An 18,739-nucleotide genomic window follows, 5' to 3' on the forward strand; every position below is an offset into this window, starting at 1 on the left:
TCTCTCCAGAGGGGCACTCAACCACGCCCTCACCTCCACATAGAGATATCTATCTTCCCAATATGAGGAAAGAATTGCTGAAGTTTAACAAAGTTCCAGATCATGTCAGTGCATTGCCGTTTATGACAGTTTAGTTCAGATCAAGAACTGGAATTGGAAAAGACATTAAAAAAACAAATATTGATCAGGTAAAAGCATGTTTATTTGACAATTTAAGTTTCCATTAATTTAGCATTTTTACAAAACCATTAAAGCTTAAGTGTGCAATTTTTCAAAAATAAAAATGTAAAATCTGACACTGAAAAGCCTATATTGATCAAACTTTAATCTAAATATTGGAGAGACATGTCCACCTCAAAACTTATGACAGTTATGGCCCTGATTTAATCAATTTAACAGTTATATTTTTATAACCTAAAAGTAAAGCTGTAAGGTATGTGATATTGTAGCAGACACTGCAGGCTTTTCTTAGTGCATTATTCTCTCAGGTTTGATCAAATCTTGTAATATAATTAGATGCATCATTGTCTAGCATTTATGAGGCCTTCCCGAGCTGTTGATCTTTTAGTGCAAAAAATGGCATGAGGAAGAACTGCCTGTTAAATACCAGTGGCGATTTTAGGGGGTGGCCTGTGGTGGCCTGGGCCACCCCTGAAATCTCATTGGCCACCCTGTGGCCACCCCAGAACTGATTGGTAGTTCATCATGTTCATCAACACAAGAACGAAGAACCAATAGAAACACCTGTCAATCAAAGATGACGTCTCAGGTCATTTGTTGATTTAGAGCCACACTGACCCAGGGTCAGTTTTATATTTCTGACCATTATAGTAGTGGTAGAACTGAAGCTGTGTGAGCTGATCTTTGATCAGTGGGGGGAGGGGCAGGCCGCGGGTGGCCAGGCAGGTGCCGCAGGTCGCGGGCAGCGGGCGCCAGGTCTGGAGTATAATGGTCGGTCAGAAGCACGAAGCTGACACGAGCTAGCGTCTACCTCCAACTTCCAATGAGTTGACGACGTCGATTTGTGGTCAAAAAGAAAGCTGTTATTTGAGAGGTATGTTCATCTAATCTAACGTTTAATTTATCCCGAATTTCCATGTGAATGTGAAAACATTTTTTCATTGTTACAGTAGCTAGGTTAAAGAGTAAGCTAGACCCTACACCACATTCAGCATGTTAGCTTTATATTGACATGAAATATGAAATGCCATGTTTTCTGATTTAATGACGGAGGTGTGTAAAGCGTTTTACAGATGTATATGTTCAATAGCTAAAGTTATATATATGGCTAACCTGTGTGTGAAATGGAAGGGTTTGTGCTGTGACTGTACTTTAAATCTTTACATGAGTTATTTATGAGCTCTTTATGTGTATTATTGGTCAGTCAGACCAATAAAATCTTCAAAGTTTTTATACCATATTTGACATTTTAAATATGCAGAGGCAGGGCAAATTGCACTTAAATGCTGCAAATGATTTGACTAACTATTTTATTTGGTAATATTCAAAGTAATTGAAGCTATCAGAACATGTGGAAAATAAACCTGAGTAGACACTGTAAATAGAGTTTTGTTTTTTACTGTATTCAGAGCTCAATCTGCAATTTTGGGGTTTCCAGACAGACACCTATAAGCCCTCGTAGCCAATTTCACACACTGATTTGTACCCAATTTAACAATATTTCTGCTGGACAGTGCAGTTATAGCTAATAAATGAATGAATAATTGATTGAATTGCGCCTCAATCAGTTATCACCTGTACTTGTATCTTTTTATGATTATAAACTATACCTGATGTTATACGCAGATTAATTCTCTACAATGAGAATAGCTCTTAAAAATGTGTAACTGACTTTTCCTAAACAATTACTGATTTAAAAATGGATGTTATGTTAAAATAACCAGAGATTCCCAGAAACTGTAATAGGTTGAAATAGAACAGGAATAGAAAACTGTCAAATGTCAAAACAACAGTCTGATATTGAATACAAACAATTCAGAGAATGCTAACATGAGTTTAAGAATTCATTTATTCTACATGTGTAGATGTTGAAGCAAAGCAATGCGATATTTACACATTTTGATCATGTGCCATTCATAAAGGTTCTCCCGGTATCACCACCCCACACTAGGTCTGTGCCCCATCTCGGCCACCCCAGTAAAAATGTCCTGGATACACCACTGTTAAATACATCTTACTAAATGTGTGTTACCAGTCAGTATCTATTGGAGTATCTGTAGTCACAAGCTATAAATTAAAATGTAAAGTTCATTACTTTAAAATCCTGTTTCGATTTGATGCTATAGATATACATTTCCTAAAGGTCTGCGACAGCAACAACACAGAAAGACTCCATTGTTAAAGGAATAGTTATCCCAAAAAATTCTCTCATCATTTACTCACACTCATGCCATACCAGATGTGTATGACTTTCTTCTGCAGAACACAAATTAAGATTTTTAGAAGAATATTTCAGCTCTGTAGGTCCTCACAATGCATGTGAATGGGTGCCAAAATGTTGACACTCAAAAAAGCATGTAAAGGCAGCATAAAAGTAATCCATAAGACTCCAATGGTTCAATTCAGATCAATATTTACAGGTGTGCTCAAAAGTTTGCATACCCTGGCAGAAATTGTGAAATTTTGGCATTGATTTTGAAAATTTGACTGATCATGCAAAAAATTATATTGATATTTAATGATAGTGATCATATGAAGCCATTTATTATCAAAGTTTTTTGGCTCCTTTTTTTTCCTCATAATGATAACAGAAATCAACCAAATGGCCCTGATTAAAAGTTTACATACCCTTGAATGTTTGGCCTTGTTACAGACACACAATTTCTGAAAGGAAGTCTCAAAATTCAAATGAATGAGAGTTGACACAAACAGACATTAATGAATGCATGCATGTCAGTTGTTCCAGAAATGTGCATTCAACACTTCACAAGTTCATTTTGTGTTTGATTTGAAACATCTTCCTATGGTTGCATGCACAAATTGTAATACATTTATACAAAACAGAACATTTTATTTCATAAATGTGTCTATTTTTGTAAAAACTGTGGCACGTTCATTCAGTTCTGAATTTCACAGACACAAGTTGAAAGGCATTTGTGTGTTGATGGCAAGATACATGTGTGGCATTTATCAAATGGATGTATAATTGTTTATGCATGTGTTAATAATTTTGATACTATATTCTTTCCATAGAAAAGAGCTGAGAAATTCTTAAAATCTTCATTTGTGTTCTGCTTTAGAAAGTCATACAGATCCGGGATGGCATAAGTGTCAGTAAATGATGAGAGAATTTTCATTTTTGAGTGAACTATTCCTTTAACTATAAACAGTCAATGCCTCCAAAATTGATGACATGCTATGTGTTGTTTTTTTACAAAACACGAGAAGTCTCTTCAACAGCAGTGCAATGAGAATGCTAGATGAGGTACATAAGTGGAGAACATCAGTGCTGTTCCAATAAATTTTGATTCTGACTGGCTTATGGTCACTTTGATCTCTTCTAATGTGTTACAAGGCTCAGTAGGACCAATCCAAAGAAATACAGCATGGCAGTGGACAGGCTTGTAAAATGACTGAAGGCTGGAAAGAAACAGGATAACATTCTTGATCAGTTTTCTCATTATACTTTCACATCAAATGATTTTGTAAGAACAACTACAAAATGATGAATACAAATGTTTCTCTACCAATATTGACTGTCTTCCTACCATTCTCGCCAGTGGATTCTGTTGACAGGAGAGTAAACAAGAAAAAAACAAAGAACATAATGAAAATTGACTTTGACATTCATTCATTGTATTCATCCATCCTCTCTAAACAGTTATTTACCAAAGAAAAGTGATATGTAAAGGCAGATTTCAGAGATTCCTTATTCTCAAAAAGGAAAGCAACAGTTCTGACTCCCAATTTTTCCTTTCACCAGAAATGTTAGTTAGTAGGAACCTAGTGGCATCATACCAAAATTGTTATCTTCTAAGTCCAAACTGGGCCTTTTTTCTTCCACCCCAACTTTAGGATGAACTGTGAAAAGTGTCTCCATGCCCGCATAGATGTGGTCAGTCACATGACAGTGCAGCAGCCACTGCCCAGGACTTCCTGCAATCAGCTCAATGGTCTGAAAAGTCCCTGGGAACAGGTCATATACATCAGCACGATGGGACTGATCTGTCTGAAAGACACAAATAAAAGTGTTTGAGAGATATTTAAACTCCAAAGCTTATCTTTTGAGGTTTTAAAATATGTGTAAATGTGTTTGTGTATCTACTTTGTAAATGAAGCTCTGAGCATGGAAGTGCACAGTGTGCATGTCCACCTCACTTCCCAGTCCTAACAGATACCATTCAGTCTTGTCTTTCTCTGTCATATTTAATCCATGCAGATTACCATACAGCTTTCCATTAATACCTGAGAAAGAGAGAATTTTGAGTCCTTCTAAAAAATTGTCGAATAGTAGGTACTTTGCATTTCTCATACACAATAACACACACTTACCATGCATTTTGTTGCTCTCCATAAAGTCCTCATCATATTTTTTAAATTGGTCTGGGTCTGTCTTGAGGTACGTTCTTATGTTTTCATCTAGGTAGTGGGAATTATTTTCATCAAACACCATGAAAAGGAGGGCAAACTCTTTATCAATGTCTTTTCTGCGTCTGTCGGCATTCAGGGTGTTTTTACGGCACACTATCAGTGGACCCACCAAACCGCTCATCAAGTCCTGAAAAACATTCACTTAGTACATGTGCTTCTTGTATGCTAAACAAGAACTAAAAACGGTTCAAGGAAGGTTTTTATTTTTTTGCAGAACATGACCAAAAACAGGAACGGGAAGTCTCTTTTAACTGTTCCAGAATGAAATCATTACGTTTAGATGCTGGTAACCATAAATAGCTTCTCTCATTTTAGTAGATCATAAGCATGTGCTTTGATCCTGAAAGAAACTGCTGCATCAATTTTCTTTGGCACGACGTGGATGTAGCCTTTCGTGACATGCTGAAAACCTTTTACAACAACTATATACTGTATAATTACTACATATGCATGCAGGACAGGCTTGGGATCAATGCCTTTGTCACGCATTGATAATCGGAAGATTTTCCAAATGATTATCGATATATATCGGGATGTCTTTCAGATATAAATAGGGCTGCTCTACGTACAATAGTTTTTGTCTTTTCAAACGTATTTTTCAACACAACTTTGGTAAAGCGTGAGCAGCAGGGTATATTAAAGGGGGTCGGACATGTCTGGCAGATGACATGGTGCATTCTAAAATTCGTAACTCACACACCAGCACTCAGCATCAAAATTCTGCAGTGCCACGGAGTGCAACTCACATAGTTTTCCATTAAATTAGACCCAAATCATTATCAAAGGACAAAGATTATTTACTCTAGCCATCACTGGATGATATATTGTTTATATGCATCTTTCATAGAGCCTACACAATGTATTTTCAGTAACAAGTATGTCGTTTTGTAGTTTGATAGCTTGAATGAACGACCTATTCAAGGATACATACAGATAAATTGCATAATAAACGCTGCTATTTCTAATCGTTCAGTTTACGCAGTTACACCAGTTTCATACACTATCCTGCAAACTCATCAACGTCACTTTGTTCATTCTTGAAGTACAAAAACCTTAGTAACTTTGGACTGCCGCGCCGCATCAGCTCATCCTGTGTGTGTGATACCGGTGCTTTTCCTACCTGCGGTCTGGCTTCAGTACATTTTATATCACCCTCGTGTTCTCTCAATGCTACTACGCCAAACTATTAAACAGAAGGCTGAATGAGTAAATTTGGAAAGCACGCAAATTAGGCTTCTAATCTGAATCCCTAATACATGGTTAATCTACTGTAGATACAGGTAAAAAATATCAGGAGGTGAAAAGTACATTTATCAGTTGTTTCCAAGTCTTCACTGAATTATGGTATTTTATGTTGCTGTATTTTGACTTAGAAGCAGACCTGTAATTTGTTTATTTATCCATAGTTTATTTTTTTATTTAGGCCTTACTTTGTGACAATTTTTGATTTCATATGGCTTATTACAGCTAAAGAGCCAAGAGCAGTGAGTGTGTGCTTCCGTCTGTTTTACCCCAATGTTGGTTAATAAATCAGTATAAGGTTGATTTAGGACTTTATTAGCTCCAGAAGAATATGGTCTGTCCATTTGCTCTCTGTGGGTACACAAAGGTTTAAAAAAATTGTTTTTAAAGATTTAGACTATCAACTGATTTTAGATGGCCCTGAACGCTCTGAACCCGTTCTTTATTTTATTCTAACCGGTTAGCGTTTGAAAATGAGGCCGCGGAACGCCGGAACAAACAAATACCGTTTCTGTTTTCAGTCCCTGATGCTAAACACCTTCATTGTGAGAGATGTTTATGTATTGTACCTCAACAAAGCTGGCAGATGAGTAGTAGGCAAATGTTATACAATTTGGATCATTGGGACCTGGACCTGATCGTTCTGGAATGGTCCAATTGTATGTCAGCACATGACCTATAACACGCACAAACATGTACATACTGTAGAAAGATATACATAAAGAATACAAAACAATGCTATTCACTTTCCTCCACACAGTAAGACCGTTTAAATGCACAAACCTGGTTGAACATAAATCTGATTGGAATCATTGGTCTTTACTCCATGGGCATGTACAGAATATGGTCTGCGGGCATTATTTTTAAACACAACCTGAATCTTCTCACCAACCTCAGCTCTAAGTATGGGACCTGAAAACAAAATAAGATTCATAGAATTACAAAGATAAAGAGCTGAAACAAAGAGACCAGCTATTTCACTGGTGATTCATCTACCACTCATCTATAAACTAATGTTTAATAATGATATTACCATATATATATATATATATATATATATATATATATATATATATATATATATATATATATAGGTATTCAAAACAGGTTTCAAAATTTCTGAGAGAAAATCTCAGTGGCATATAACATCAAATTTCAATTTCAGAATGTTTCTATTTTGAAAAAAAAAAGTTGACAGTTTACAGTTCACACTTTCAAGTCAGATGTGCCATACCCATTATTCCTAAATGCTCTTCCTCTACACGCCTGGGTTTCTTTTCGGTGAATGTCCCATCTGTGTATTCACGGAACACCACCTTCTTATACTTAGCACCAATCCTATTACTTGATTGATTGAGGTAAATACTTCCAGGGCTGAATAATGTAAGATGAAAAAGAACAGATAGTCTATACATGAATGACACTCAAAGTTTAACTCTAGTGCGAGTAAGTGTGTGTGTATACCTATCCTCCAGTGTAGTCATGTGTTTCTCCAGTTCCCATTTACGGTCTGGGGCATAATTCCATTCAACTTCCTCTGCTGCTATGTAGTAGCGTTCATTAGAGGTGAAATGTTCTAGTGCGGGAGTCTTTGCCGAACAGAACTTGACCTTGTAATGTTGGCGCATACCTGCAGTGTAGTGATCACCTGTATGACAGCTCAGCTCAAAAATACCTGAGGTAAAAGGGCATAAAGTTTATTTTGGTAACATTTTACAATAATGTTCCTTTTGTTAACAATAGTTATCTACATTAGTTAACATGAACTAACAATGAACAATACTTGTACAACATTTGTTAATCTTGGATAAATTTAAACATTCTAATACATTTTTTTAAATTAAAATTTGTATATGTTAACAATAGTAAAATGCACTATGAGCTAACAATGAACAATAGTACTTGCATAAACCAGTAGCGGCTCGTGACCACAGATATAGGTGGGGCAGTGTAGAGCCGAGGAGGGCGGGGCCGGGCTGGAATGAGACACACCCGGTCCCCAATCAACCTGATGGGGTGCGCTAGGGATAAAGGCGGGCGGGGACAACAGTTCGAGAGAGAGAGAATTGCAGGCAGCTGCACTGTGTGGTTTTTGGTTGTGTGTTAGTTTAAATTGTTTATTAAATTATTATTTATATTATTAAGCCGGTTCTCGCCTCCTCCTTTCCACTGAACCCCCTTACACTAGTGCCAAAACCCGGGAAGGAGGAGGGATTCCCGTCGCAGAGTCCTCGACACTGCCGTCCACCCAGGGGAGCGCCGCTGCCATCCGACGGGGGACGGAGTAGCCCGACCACCCGGACGTGGGGAACGGCCGCTGTCCGCGAGGCGAGTGGGGATGGGACTCCCCGACCGCCTGGAGCGAGGGAGCCGCTGCCGGGGGTGGAGGAGTGCCCTGCCGTCCCCTGGGAACGCGGAGGGGTCAAGAGAAGACCGCCGTCCGCGGGGGGAGGAGGGAAGCGACTCCCCAACCGCCTGGAGTGGTAGGGCCGCTGCCAGGGGCGGAGTAGTGTCCCCACGGGACGCCGGGAACGCGGAGGGGCGTTCTGTCCGCTGGGGGTCAGTGGTCTGACTCCGGTCTGCCCGGGGAGGAGCGGCTGCAGTCCGCCTGAGAGGGTGGAGTAGTGATCGAGGACCACGCGACGGCGCATCAGAGAACCGGTGAGTTTCTTTTTCTCTCTCTCCTCTCTCTCTCTCTGTCACTCTGTGTTGGCCTTTCCCTCGCCATTTTGTTTTGTTGTTTTTCCCCTCCTGTCTCCTCCCAGATCGAGGAAGGCGGGGATGACCCGCTGGCAGTCGGGGCGTAAGGCAGTGGCTTCTTCCTTGCTGAGCAGCCTTTCAGGTTATTTCGAAATAAGACTCGTTTTACTGTGGATATAGATACTTGTCTACCTGCTTCCTCCAGCATCTTCACAAGGTCCTTTGCTGTTTTTCTGGGATTGATTTGCACTTTTCGCACCAAACTACGTTCATCTCTAGGAGACAGAATGCAACTCCTTCCTGAGTGGTATGATGGCTACGTGGTCCCATGGTGTTTATACTTGCATACTATTGTTTGTACAGATGAACGTGGTACCTTCAGGTGTTTGGAAATTGCTCCCAAGGATGAACCAGATGTGTTGAGGTCCAAAAAATTTTTCCTGAGGTCTTGGCTGATTTATTTTAATTTTCCCATGATGTCTAAGTAAAGAGGCACCGAGTTTGAAGGTAGGCCTTAAAATACATCCACAGGTACACCTCCGATTCAGTACACCTCCTGTCATTTGTCTAAAGACTTGACATCTTTTTCTGGAATTTTCCAAGCTGCTTAAAGGCTCAGCTAACTTAGTGAATGCAAACTTCTGACCCACTGGAATTGTGGTTTAGTCAATTAAAAGTGAAACAATCTGTCTGTAAACAATTGTTGGAAAATTACTCATGTCATGCACAAAGTAGATGTCCTAAACGACAAAGTAGATTTCCTAAACTATAGTTTGCTAATATTAAATCTGTGGATTGGTTAAAAAAATTTGTTTTAATGACTTCAACCTAAGTGTATGTAAACTTCTGACATCAACTGTATGTGGTGTCCTTGCCCTTGCATTATTCCACCACAAGGCAGCACCCTAAGAACGGTTGATTCTAATATTCTAATTAAGAACGATTTATCTTAATGTTGACTTGTTGCCAACCAAAATCTAAATCAAAATGTTTTTATGTTAAGTGTTATTGAAGAACACCATGAAGGAGAGGGAGTAAAGTATGCTTGTTTACCTGTGTTTGTGTTGGTGTGAAATATGAAAAAGAATACTAATGAACTGAAAACATTTCTGAAAACAAATTTGGATGGGGTAGAGCACAGATTTGAGGATTTGTCGCCAGCCCAGCCATACGTGCCTCTCTCCTCCAGCCAGGGCTGGGAGCACGCCGACGCAGCACACGCTGTGGTTGATTGTGAGAGTATGAAAACTTGAAACGCTTTGCTTTCATTTTCAATTTGAATAAACTACACTCCGCTGCATCCATAGTAACGGCACTCACTCATCTGCCGTCGCATCTATGTGTCCTCTATTCCATGGTGGTTTTTTAGAGCGCATAATCATTAGCTGACACAGCAACACACATAAAAAGTACTAACATAGGAATGTAATACATTTTAAAAATACATTCTACTAAATTAATATTATTGTTTTAGCAATAAATGCGTAATCCAAGTAACATCATTTTATTCATGTCTGTAACTAATCAAATTACTTAAAATGCATTACATTACTGTTACCGCAAAATGTAATTAGATTACAATAATATCCAACACTGCTTTAGAGTGTAACTTGGATAACAGTTGTTTTAAAATAACAGGTAAACCGCCCATAATAAAGGAGATTGGGCTTGGGCTCACCCGTTGGGTGTTAGGATAGTAAGCTCTCTAGACAGAGAGGACTCATGGAGAGATGGATGTCTAGATTATGAAACCTTGTGAACGTGTTTTGCGAAGAACATCCTGCTGCAAGGCAAATGTCCTATAGGGACACATAGTTTGTCCATGCCCATGAAGAGGCCATGTCTCTAGTTGAATGCATTCACACCAATAGGGCATTTCATGCCCTGTGAATTACAGGTGAGGGTGATCGCGTCAGCGATCCAGTGAGAGAGCCTTTGCTTAGATACGGACATGCCTTTTGTGCATCCTCCATTACACAAAGAGCTGATCTGACAGCCTAAACTGGCAGGTGCACTCCACATGTGTGTAATACCAGCACAGGGCATAATAAATTTGCTAACTGCTCCTAATCCGAAATAAACGGTGAGGGAGAGAAAGCTTGTAGGTGAACTACCTGTGCCCTAAATGGCATGCAAAGCCATAGCCTTTGAAAGCCCCAGTCCAAATTCCAGACATGAACTGTCAACCACCTGTTTAACTGAGGCCAGAGCCAACAGAAGTGCAATCTTTTGGGAAAGCACACACAACTCAACGGATTCCAATGGTTCGAACGGAGGGCTCGTGAGCGCCCTCAGCACCAGATTTAAAATCCCACGTTGGGACTGTAACAGGGCGAGGGGGGTTTAAGCGCCTCACTTCCCTAAGGATCTTTATGATCAGATCATGTCTGCCTATAGAGGAGCCAGCCTCTGGGGCATAAAATGCAGAAATAGTTGCTACATAGACCTTAAGCATTGTAAGTAAATAAGACCTGCATCCTGCGGCTCTTGAAGGAAATGTACGAATTTCCACTATGGAGCAATTCACTGGGTCCTTGCCATGTGAGGAGCACCAATCTGCAAACACGTGCCATTTTGGACGGTGCCTGCAAAATGGTGTTTGTTACCGACTGAGCCAATTCTGGCTCATTCGCTGTATTCTGTTCAGGAGCCACACATGTAGGTTCCACAGCTCCGGAAGGGTATGCCAAATCATGCCTTGTGCTTGAGAGATCACTCCTCAGTGGTATTTACCATGGAGGGCCGTCTAATATCTCCATAATTTCCGGAATCCAGGACTGGTTGGGCCATTTCAGCGCAACCAACAGAACAGTTTGCTTGTCCTCTCGGACTTTGCAGATGATAGAGTGAAGGAGATATACTGGGGGAAACACGTATTTGCGTTTCGCCGGCCACTTGTAAGCCAAGGCGTCCACCCCCAGTGGGGCTCAGGACATGGAGTACCAAAGAGGGCAGTGGGCGGTCTACGCAGAGGCGAATAGGTCAATTTCAGCTTTGCAGAATACTTCCCAAATCCTCAGTCCCTGGTGCGACAGCATGTCTGCTCCGCAGTTTAAGTGGTTAAGGACATATGTCACTCGCAGGGAAAGGAGATGGTGCTCGCTCCATATGAGGCGTTGTCAAGTTCCACCCTGGCAATTTATGTACGCCACTACTGACATGTTGTCCGACGTGATGATTCACTATGTCGGAATGAAAAGCCTTCACGGCTAAGAAGACAGCCAGCAGTTCCAGGCAGTTTATGTGCCACGTGTTGGATGCATCCATGGTAACCACTTTTTGCCTGAAAACCTGACCCAGCACACTATCATGCTGACAAAAGTTTGGAGCTGTCCATGGTTCTAGAGAAGCCAGACAGCGGCGAGTCAGTGTCAGGCGTGCCATGGTACGTGATGTTTGAGCCAGCACTGGAGAGGTCTAATGTGTAAAAGTCCTAACGGCATAACTGCGGATGCTTCCATCATGAAACCCAGCAATCTCTGAAATTACTTGTGGAAATAATATCACCAGTTTGAACTGAGACAGACACCGATGAATCGTCTGAATGCACTCTCTCGTGAGGTGTACACGCATCATCACGGAGTCAAGTCGAATACCCAAAAAGGAGATTTGCTGGCTGGAAGAAAGTGTACTTTTTTCTGTTAACCTTGAGACCAAGGCTGTTTAAATGGTGAAGTATCAAGTCTCTGTGCTCTCATAGCAGAGCCTCTCAAGCCAATCTTTGAGGTAATTCTGAATGCGCATGCTGCTCATCTTCAACCGACACATTTTGTGAATGTGCGGGGAGCCAAATACAGGCTGAAAGGGAGGACTTTTAATTAATATGCAGTTCCTTTGAACACAAATCTCAACAACAGTCTGTTATTTGGTACAATTTGTATGCGTCCTTTAGATCTATTAATGCAAACCTGTCCTGTGGGCGGTTGTGCGATAAGATCTGTTTCCAAGTTAACATTTTGAACGGGTGTTTTGAAAGCGTGTGATTTAAGCGTCTCGGATCTAAAATAGGTTGAAGCCCGGTGTCTTTTTCAGAATGAGAAAAGTGGCTGTAAAACCCTTTGTGGTCATGGTATTCCGGAACAATCTCCATCATATTTTTTTGCAAGGATATTGTGAATTTTCTGCCTGTAACAGCGTGTCTGGTGATGGAACCATGGACAGTAGAATGTCGTTGAAGCGAGGTGGCCAGCATGCAAACTTGAACATGGTTATACGAACAATACATGTTTTTTGCACCCAATCTGACACACCTGTGAGAGCTCACCACACGTCCACTTTGTGAGACAGCGGGTGCATCGGTTTGCTCACTATAGGAGATAAAGTGCTGCTCGCCATAGGGAAGCGGTTAAGCATAGTGTGTTGGGTGTGAGAAGCGTGAAGAGAAATTGCAAAAAGTGCTTAATTGCTTGTGACTGCTTTTGCACCACGATGAAGAGCTCAGAGATGCCTTACACAGTGTTGTCGAAGAGACCGTCAGGGAGGACTTTATTTCCTGTGTCACGCATCTCCGTGAGTGTTAACCAGACATGCCGGTCCAAAAACAGCAGATTACTAGGGGGTGTGATGAGATCTCACGATATTAAAACGTGACGATATTTTCTCGTTGAGGTGAAAAGCTGTCTCACGATATCAGCATGACGGAGTGTGAGGGTGAAATTAGCATAGAAGATGCCGCCACCACTTTTAAATCGTTTGTGTGGCAGCATTTTAGGTACCCGGTGGAAACAATAAACGGCGACAGAGAGACAGACAAGACATGAACAAAGGCTGTGTCTCGTTTGGAAGGCTGCGTCCTCCGGAGGTCGCATACGTCATCGAGGCTGTCTCGTTTCATTTTTTTCGAGACCGCCTCGATGACGTATGCAGCCGACAAATGCGACCTCCGGAGGACGCAGCCTTCCAAATGAGACACAGCCAATATGTAAGCACTGTAAGAAAATAGTGCCGTACACCGTGGCTAACACAAGCACTATGCAAAGACACCTACAGAACCACTGCAGCTCTCAACTAAAATCAACCAGGTCTGAAGAGACTCATGTGAAATCATACAGGAGAGAAGCCAGTCAGTTGAGCTTGTGGCAAAACCTTTTACAGTGCTTACATATTGTTCTGTCTTTTACTGCATATGATAATTCATGTTCAGAAAGTAGAACTGAAGTGACATTCATTACAAGATGATTAGTTAAAACATTTCAAAATGCACCTGCATTGTTTTGCATTTTGTGACTTTCAGTTGAATAAAAGACTATTTTTCCAGTCATATACACTACCGGTCAAACGTTTTTAAACACTTGCCTGAAATGTTTCTCATGATCTTAAAAATCTTTTGATCTGAAGGCGTATGCTTAAATGTTTGAAATGAGTTTTGTAGACAAAAATATAATTGTGCCACCATATTCATTTATTTCATTACAGAACTAAAATTTATTTTAAAAAAAAGTTTTTGACATTGATGACTTGGACCAAATAATAAAAGCAAATAATAAGTGCCCAACATAGATGGGAACTCCAATACTGTTTAAAAAGCATCCCAGGGTGATACCTCAAGAAGTTGAGAAAATGTCAAGAGTACATTTCTGCAAAATCTAGTCAAAGGGTGACTACTTTGAAGATGCTAAAATATAACACAGTTTTGATTTATTTTGGATTTTGTTTAGTCACAACATAATTCCCATAGTTCCATTTATGTTATTCCATAGTTTTGATGACTTTACTGTTATTCTAAAATGTGAAGAAAAAAAAAAGTACCGGTAATGTATATAGTGTTAGTTTGACCGGTAATGTATATAGTGTTAAAATATCGTCTCGTCCACGTGAACCCAGTATCGTCTCGTCTCGTGAGCCAAGTGTATCGTCACACCCCTACAGATTACTCATCGCTTTCCCGATGGCCTGTGCTGTGATTTTTTGTAGCTCTTAGCATCAAGTCTGTGGCAGTGTGCTCCTTAAATACTTCAGGATTCTGGCCTTGTTCATCTATATATTTGAGAAGCTTGTCCTGAAGACTTTAGGCCTGGCAGAGCCAGCCTGGCCCGCCCACGTATAAGCTCGTCCAGTGAGTGCGGACATCAGTCGACACGGCTTGGAGCGGTGGGTGGGGCGGGACTTCCAACCCATAGCAGTAGTTGGGCAGAGATGGGCTGTAACTGTCTCTTCAATAGGGGGAAGCTTCAAATATCCCTTCCACTCTGCATGGTCGACTTCCATCAGAACTGCAGCTCCTCCGATCTGGACGCGAGAAGATTTGGGCGTCCGCTAGATCTTTGTGAGCTCTGTGTGGTCCTCCGGAAAAAAATCAGTTTTCTGGGCCAGAGTCTGCTGGCGACGGCCAACCTGCAGGAACCACTCATCCAGGCGGGACTTTTCCGGCTCCTCTGGAGGGGACCACTCGATAACGAGCTCCTCAATCATGAAGGAGCTCTCTGTCAGTGGCCTGTGCACGTATCTCTCCCTCACTGAGGGAAGGGGCGGCAACATCCTCATGGACCATTCACCTATGTCTGATGCTGCGAGGGACATGGCATCTTCTCCGCCTTCAGAACCCACTGAATGTGACCAGACCATGCTCTCCAATAAAGGGCCAGAGTTTGTCACGTGCATACTGCACTGGCAAGGACGCTGCGTTGGAAGATCGAGGGGCTCGGGCTTGCACCGGCGCCAGATCCTCCTTGTATTCTTCCATCTCTACTTGCAGCCCCACCGTGCCTCCTCATGTGGTCCCTCAGAACTCAACACAGAGGAGGCAGAAGGGAGGGTGTGGAAAGCGGAATTGTCCCTAAGAACGAGGGTGATCCTTGACCAGAGCATCCAGAGACTCATGTTCTCACAGTCAGGGCAAACTTGTGTGTCTCTCGCATGCAGAACACTTACGGAATGACATCTTGAGAAAGACGCATACACGCAAGCGGCTCTTTTTAGAACTTTTAACGTTACGCGGATGGATTTTATATTGAAACGATACAGTTCCTGCCGGAACGCTGCAGGAAGCGGGTAGGAGTCTCACTGAGGCTCTGTTGTCAAGGCGACGAGCGTCTGAAGCAAAGAACCCGTTGTCAGCAGGGGGCGGGTGAGTCTTTGACTGCAGATAAAGAGAGTCAGGCGATAAATCGTCCTATTGCATCTGCAGGGAAGTCCTGTCCACTGAAGTACAAATGTCAACGGCGAAGAGAGGGCTTTTCAAGATGTAGTCTTAGTCAAGACGAGATGATGTCGGCCTAAAAGGAAGAAAATGTGTGCCCGCCACACTGTGCACCTAAACTGGCGGGGCTCAAAAACCATTGCCAATCATAGGATTAGTGTTATACAAGGGCTTCAATTAGGTCAGAGAAGGAATTCCCCAAAAGCGTTTACCGCAATGTCAAGTGAACCGTAATCGAAAGGGTCTGGCTCTTCAGGACCAAGTTGTTTGGTCAATTTGTGTTGAATTTGCAATAGAAACAACACACTGTTACACACACATTCATCAGTAGTAATCACCATGTTGGTGATCTGTCACACTGCTGGTGCACACTAATACTAAAATAATTTTTGGTTTGACACTACGTTTATGGGCAGATTTATTTCTGCCCCAATGGGTCTCAATAAGGGCTCATTGCAGTACCATATTTGACCACAGATTTCAACTGAGGGGTGCTGTGGAGTTAGGGAGGGCAGCAGACTTTCTGCCCCACATGCTTGAATATCAATAGTAAACACTGTTTAGCATTTTGAACGCATTTTTGGGCAAACAAATTACATTATTGGCAGTTTATAGTATGAATCTCTGTTTTCAAGTAGATGAATATTTAGGCGGGGCTCTGCCCATATAGACGAGCCGTGCCCGGTATAAACTAATATTAACAAAGATTAATATATTCTGTAAAATATATATTGTTCATTGTTAGTTCATGATAACTAATGCATTAACTAATGTTAACAAATGGAACCTCATTGTTTTTAAATGTTTACTGTCAAATGGAATAACATTGTGCATTTCCTTTTTATCTATTAACTTATCTAACAAAAGTCATACATGCTGAAACCAAAAACATCCCCTTGACCGTTTTGCCATCCTGATTGTTTTGCCAATTTTTCACGAGAGCAGAACATGGTTACACCACATGACATTTTTTAATTTAAGCCCAAGAAAAAATATAAAATAACTTTGAAATCAGTAATTAAAAACATAACATGTTTCATAACATCATAAAAGCGATGTATTCAAGGAATTGTTCTATGTGAATTGCATTTGTAATGTATTTGAATAATTAAATGGATATGAAAAAAAAAATTTGCATCCCTTCATTGACCCACTGTTACAACAATATGAAGGGTACATTTAAAATGACTTAAAGCAACACAACTTGATTTCATTGTGTTTTATACATTTAAAATTTGTAAAATGGAAGTTTACTTAATCCATTTGATTTGGGACTACATGAATACTTTTTAGGTGTTTATGTAGCATTGATGAAACAGGGCAGGGGATTTCCATTTTCCAGCATGCTTTGCATGGGACTCGACAGGAAGAGTAAATGTTCAAATTAAGTGTTATTCTTTGTGTAAGATGAATATAAAGGCAGATACTTGTTAGAGTTTCATATTTTGTTATGTTTAGGAGATTGAGATTTAGAAGAGTTGGTTATGTTGGAGTTTTGGGGGTTACCATTATGGTGTAGAGGGGATGCTTGAGCTAACAATGAGGACAGGTAGATGTTACATATGAAATGTATTGCTCACTTCATTGAGCAAATGCTGTGCTAACTATAACTAACTAATATAGTTACTTAACTACACTCTGTAGTGCTTCTGACCAGCATGTATTTATTTTACATGCTAACATTCCTTTTCACAAGTTAGTACATAAATGCATAAGAGATTTATTTCAATTACATTGACATGTCTACTTTAGTTGGGTTTACCCAATTCAACTAGGTTCTTTCTACACAAAAGTGTTTGTGTTAGATTACATATTAATTTTAAGTTAAGAAAACATTTCAAACATGTGGAAATACTGTCCACGATTAAATTAAGTTCAGCCAAAGATCATTTTTTTTGTAGGTTTGTTATTAGTATTTGAGACACTACGATTATAGTGGATGTACTATCCAGACAAACTATAATCAGACAACAGTAGGACATGCTAGTTTATTGGACTTATTTGGTTAGGGTTTTGACAGAGGGTGGGATCCAACACCGGTAACATTGGTAAAAGTTACGCATCAACGCATAGCATAACATCCACCCTCACTTGATTAAAAAGTGCTGGATAAGCATTGACCTACAGACCTAAAAGCGCTGTGACCTACCATTATTGTCGGGTGTCATGCTAACAGTCACTGTGGTATGCGGGAAGAGATTCAGAGTGTCACGGTTCATCCCATCCCGTTGAAACGTGTTGCCTTGGAAATAGATACCATGGATATCCACCTCTGTGCCCAAGCCAAGTGTGTGCCACACAACATGTTCCCCATTACACAATTCCAGACCAAGAAGGTTTCCATACATGTAGCCATTCACCGCTGAGAAGGAATAAACACATGCTTAGATGAATCACAACACTGTCAAACAACAAACTTATATATTCACACACACACACATGTATTGTATGTATACCATGCATCTTATTGCTCTCCTGAAATTCTTCATCAGATGTATCTGATTCCTTGCTGCCAAACTTTTTAATGTTGTCTTCCAGATACCAGCTTTCATTTTCATCCATCACAGAGAATAGAAGAAAAAACTCATGCTGAATATTGTCCGCACGCTTCAGATACACATACGTAGGATGGAAAGAAAATCACAAAAACATTTTACTCATCTTCTCTTGTCCAAAAGGAATGCATTTCGTATGTTGTCTGTGAGATTTTACCTGATGCCCACTCCCATCAAGAACACCTTTCTTGCACACTTGTACGGGCCCAATTAGACCGGAGTTAGTGTCACGAACAGGATCAACAGCAGAATAATACAAGTATGAAAGACAGGGAGGGTCACTGTCGGAGGGACCTTCTGTTACTCTCCAATGATAGGTAAATTTTTCACCTGGAGCCACAGAGGCTCCATCTTTCTGAGTACCTGTGGAGGAGACAAGTAAATGTTACTACATGAGAACCTAAAATCTTAAACTCTGTCCACTTGTGTTTACTTTGTGTTTTAACAAACGTCTTAAGCTGGCTCTACACAAGCAGACTCAAAACAACTCATT

General features: G+C 40.7%; 1 protein-coding gene across 3 annotated transcripts in view; it reads right to left on the minus strand.

Annotated features, from left to right (window-relative positions):
* Positions 1 to 2,011: 2,011 nt before the first annotated feature.
* The window catches only part of hephl1a (hephaestin-like 1a), a 31,487-nt gene continuing 14,759 nt past the window's right edge, over positions 2,012 to 18,739 (minus strand). For 2 of the 3 annotated variants that reach the window (XM_051665630.1, XM_051665628.1), the window contains 12 exons: positions 18,404 to 18,609; positions 18,148 to 18,298; positions 17,841 to 18,053; positions 7,318 to 7,528; positions 7,088 to 7,227; positions 6,637 to 6,765; positions 6,423 to 6,529; positions 4,513 to 4,738; positions 4,286 to 4,425; positions 3,979 to 4,189; positions 3,708 to 3,746; positions 2,012 to 3,600 (listed from right to left, as the gene is read on the minus strand). In XM_051665630.1, the coding sequence (XP_051521590.1) occupies positions 3,521 to 3,600; positions 3,708 to 3,746; positions 3,979 to 4,189; positions 4,286 to 4,425; positions 4,513 to 4,738; positions 6,423 to 6,529; positions 6,637 to 6,765; positions 7,088 to 7,227; positions 7,318 to 7,528; positions 17,841 to 18,053; positions 18,148 to 18,298; positions 18,404 to 18,609 (1,853 nt within the window). In that variant the 3' untranslated portion in view covers positions 2,012 to 3,520. The remainder of the gene's footprint in view (positions 3,601 to 3,707; positions 3,747 to 3,978; positions 4,190 to 4,285; positions 4,426 to 4,512; positions 4,739 to 6,422; positions 6,530 to 6,636; positions 6,766 to 7,087; positions 7,228 to 7,317; positions 7,529 to 17,840; positions 18,054 to 18,147; positions 18,299 to 18,403; positions 18,610 to 18,739) is intronic. The other variant, XM_051665629.1, reaches the window with a different exon arrangement.

Source organism: Myxocyprinus asiaticus, chromosome 31 (assembly GCF_019703515.2).
Source record: "Myxocyprinus asiaticus isolate MX2 ecotype Aquarium Trade chromosome 31, UBuf_Myxa_2, whole genome shotgun sequence".
Lineage (NCBI taxonomy): Eukaryota > Metazoa > Chordata > Actinopteri > Cypriniformes > Catostomidae > Myxocyprinus > Myxocyprinus asiaticus.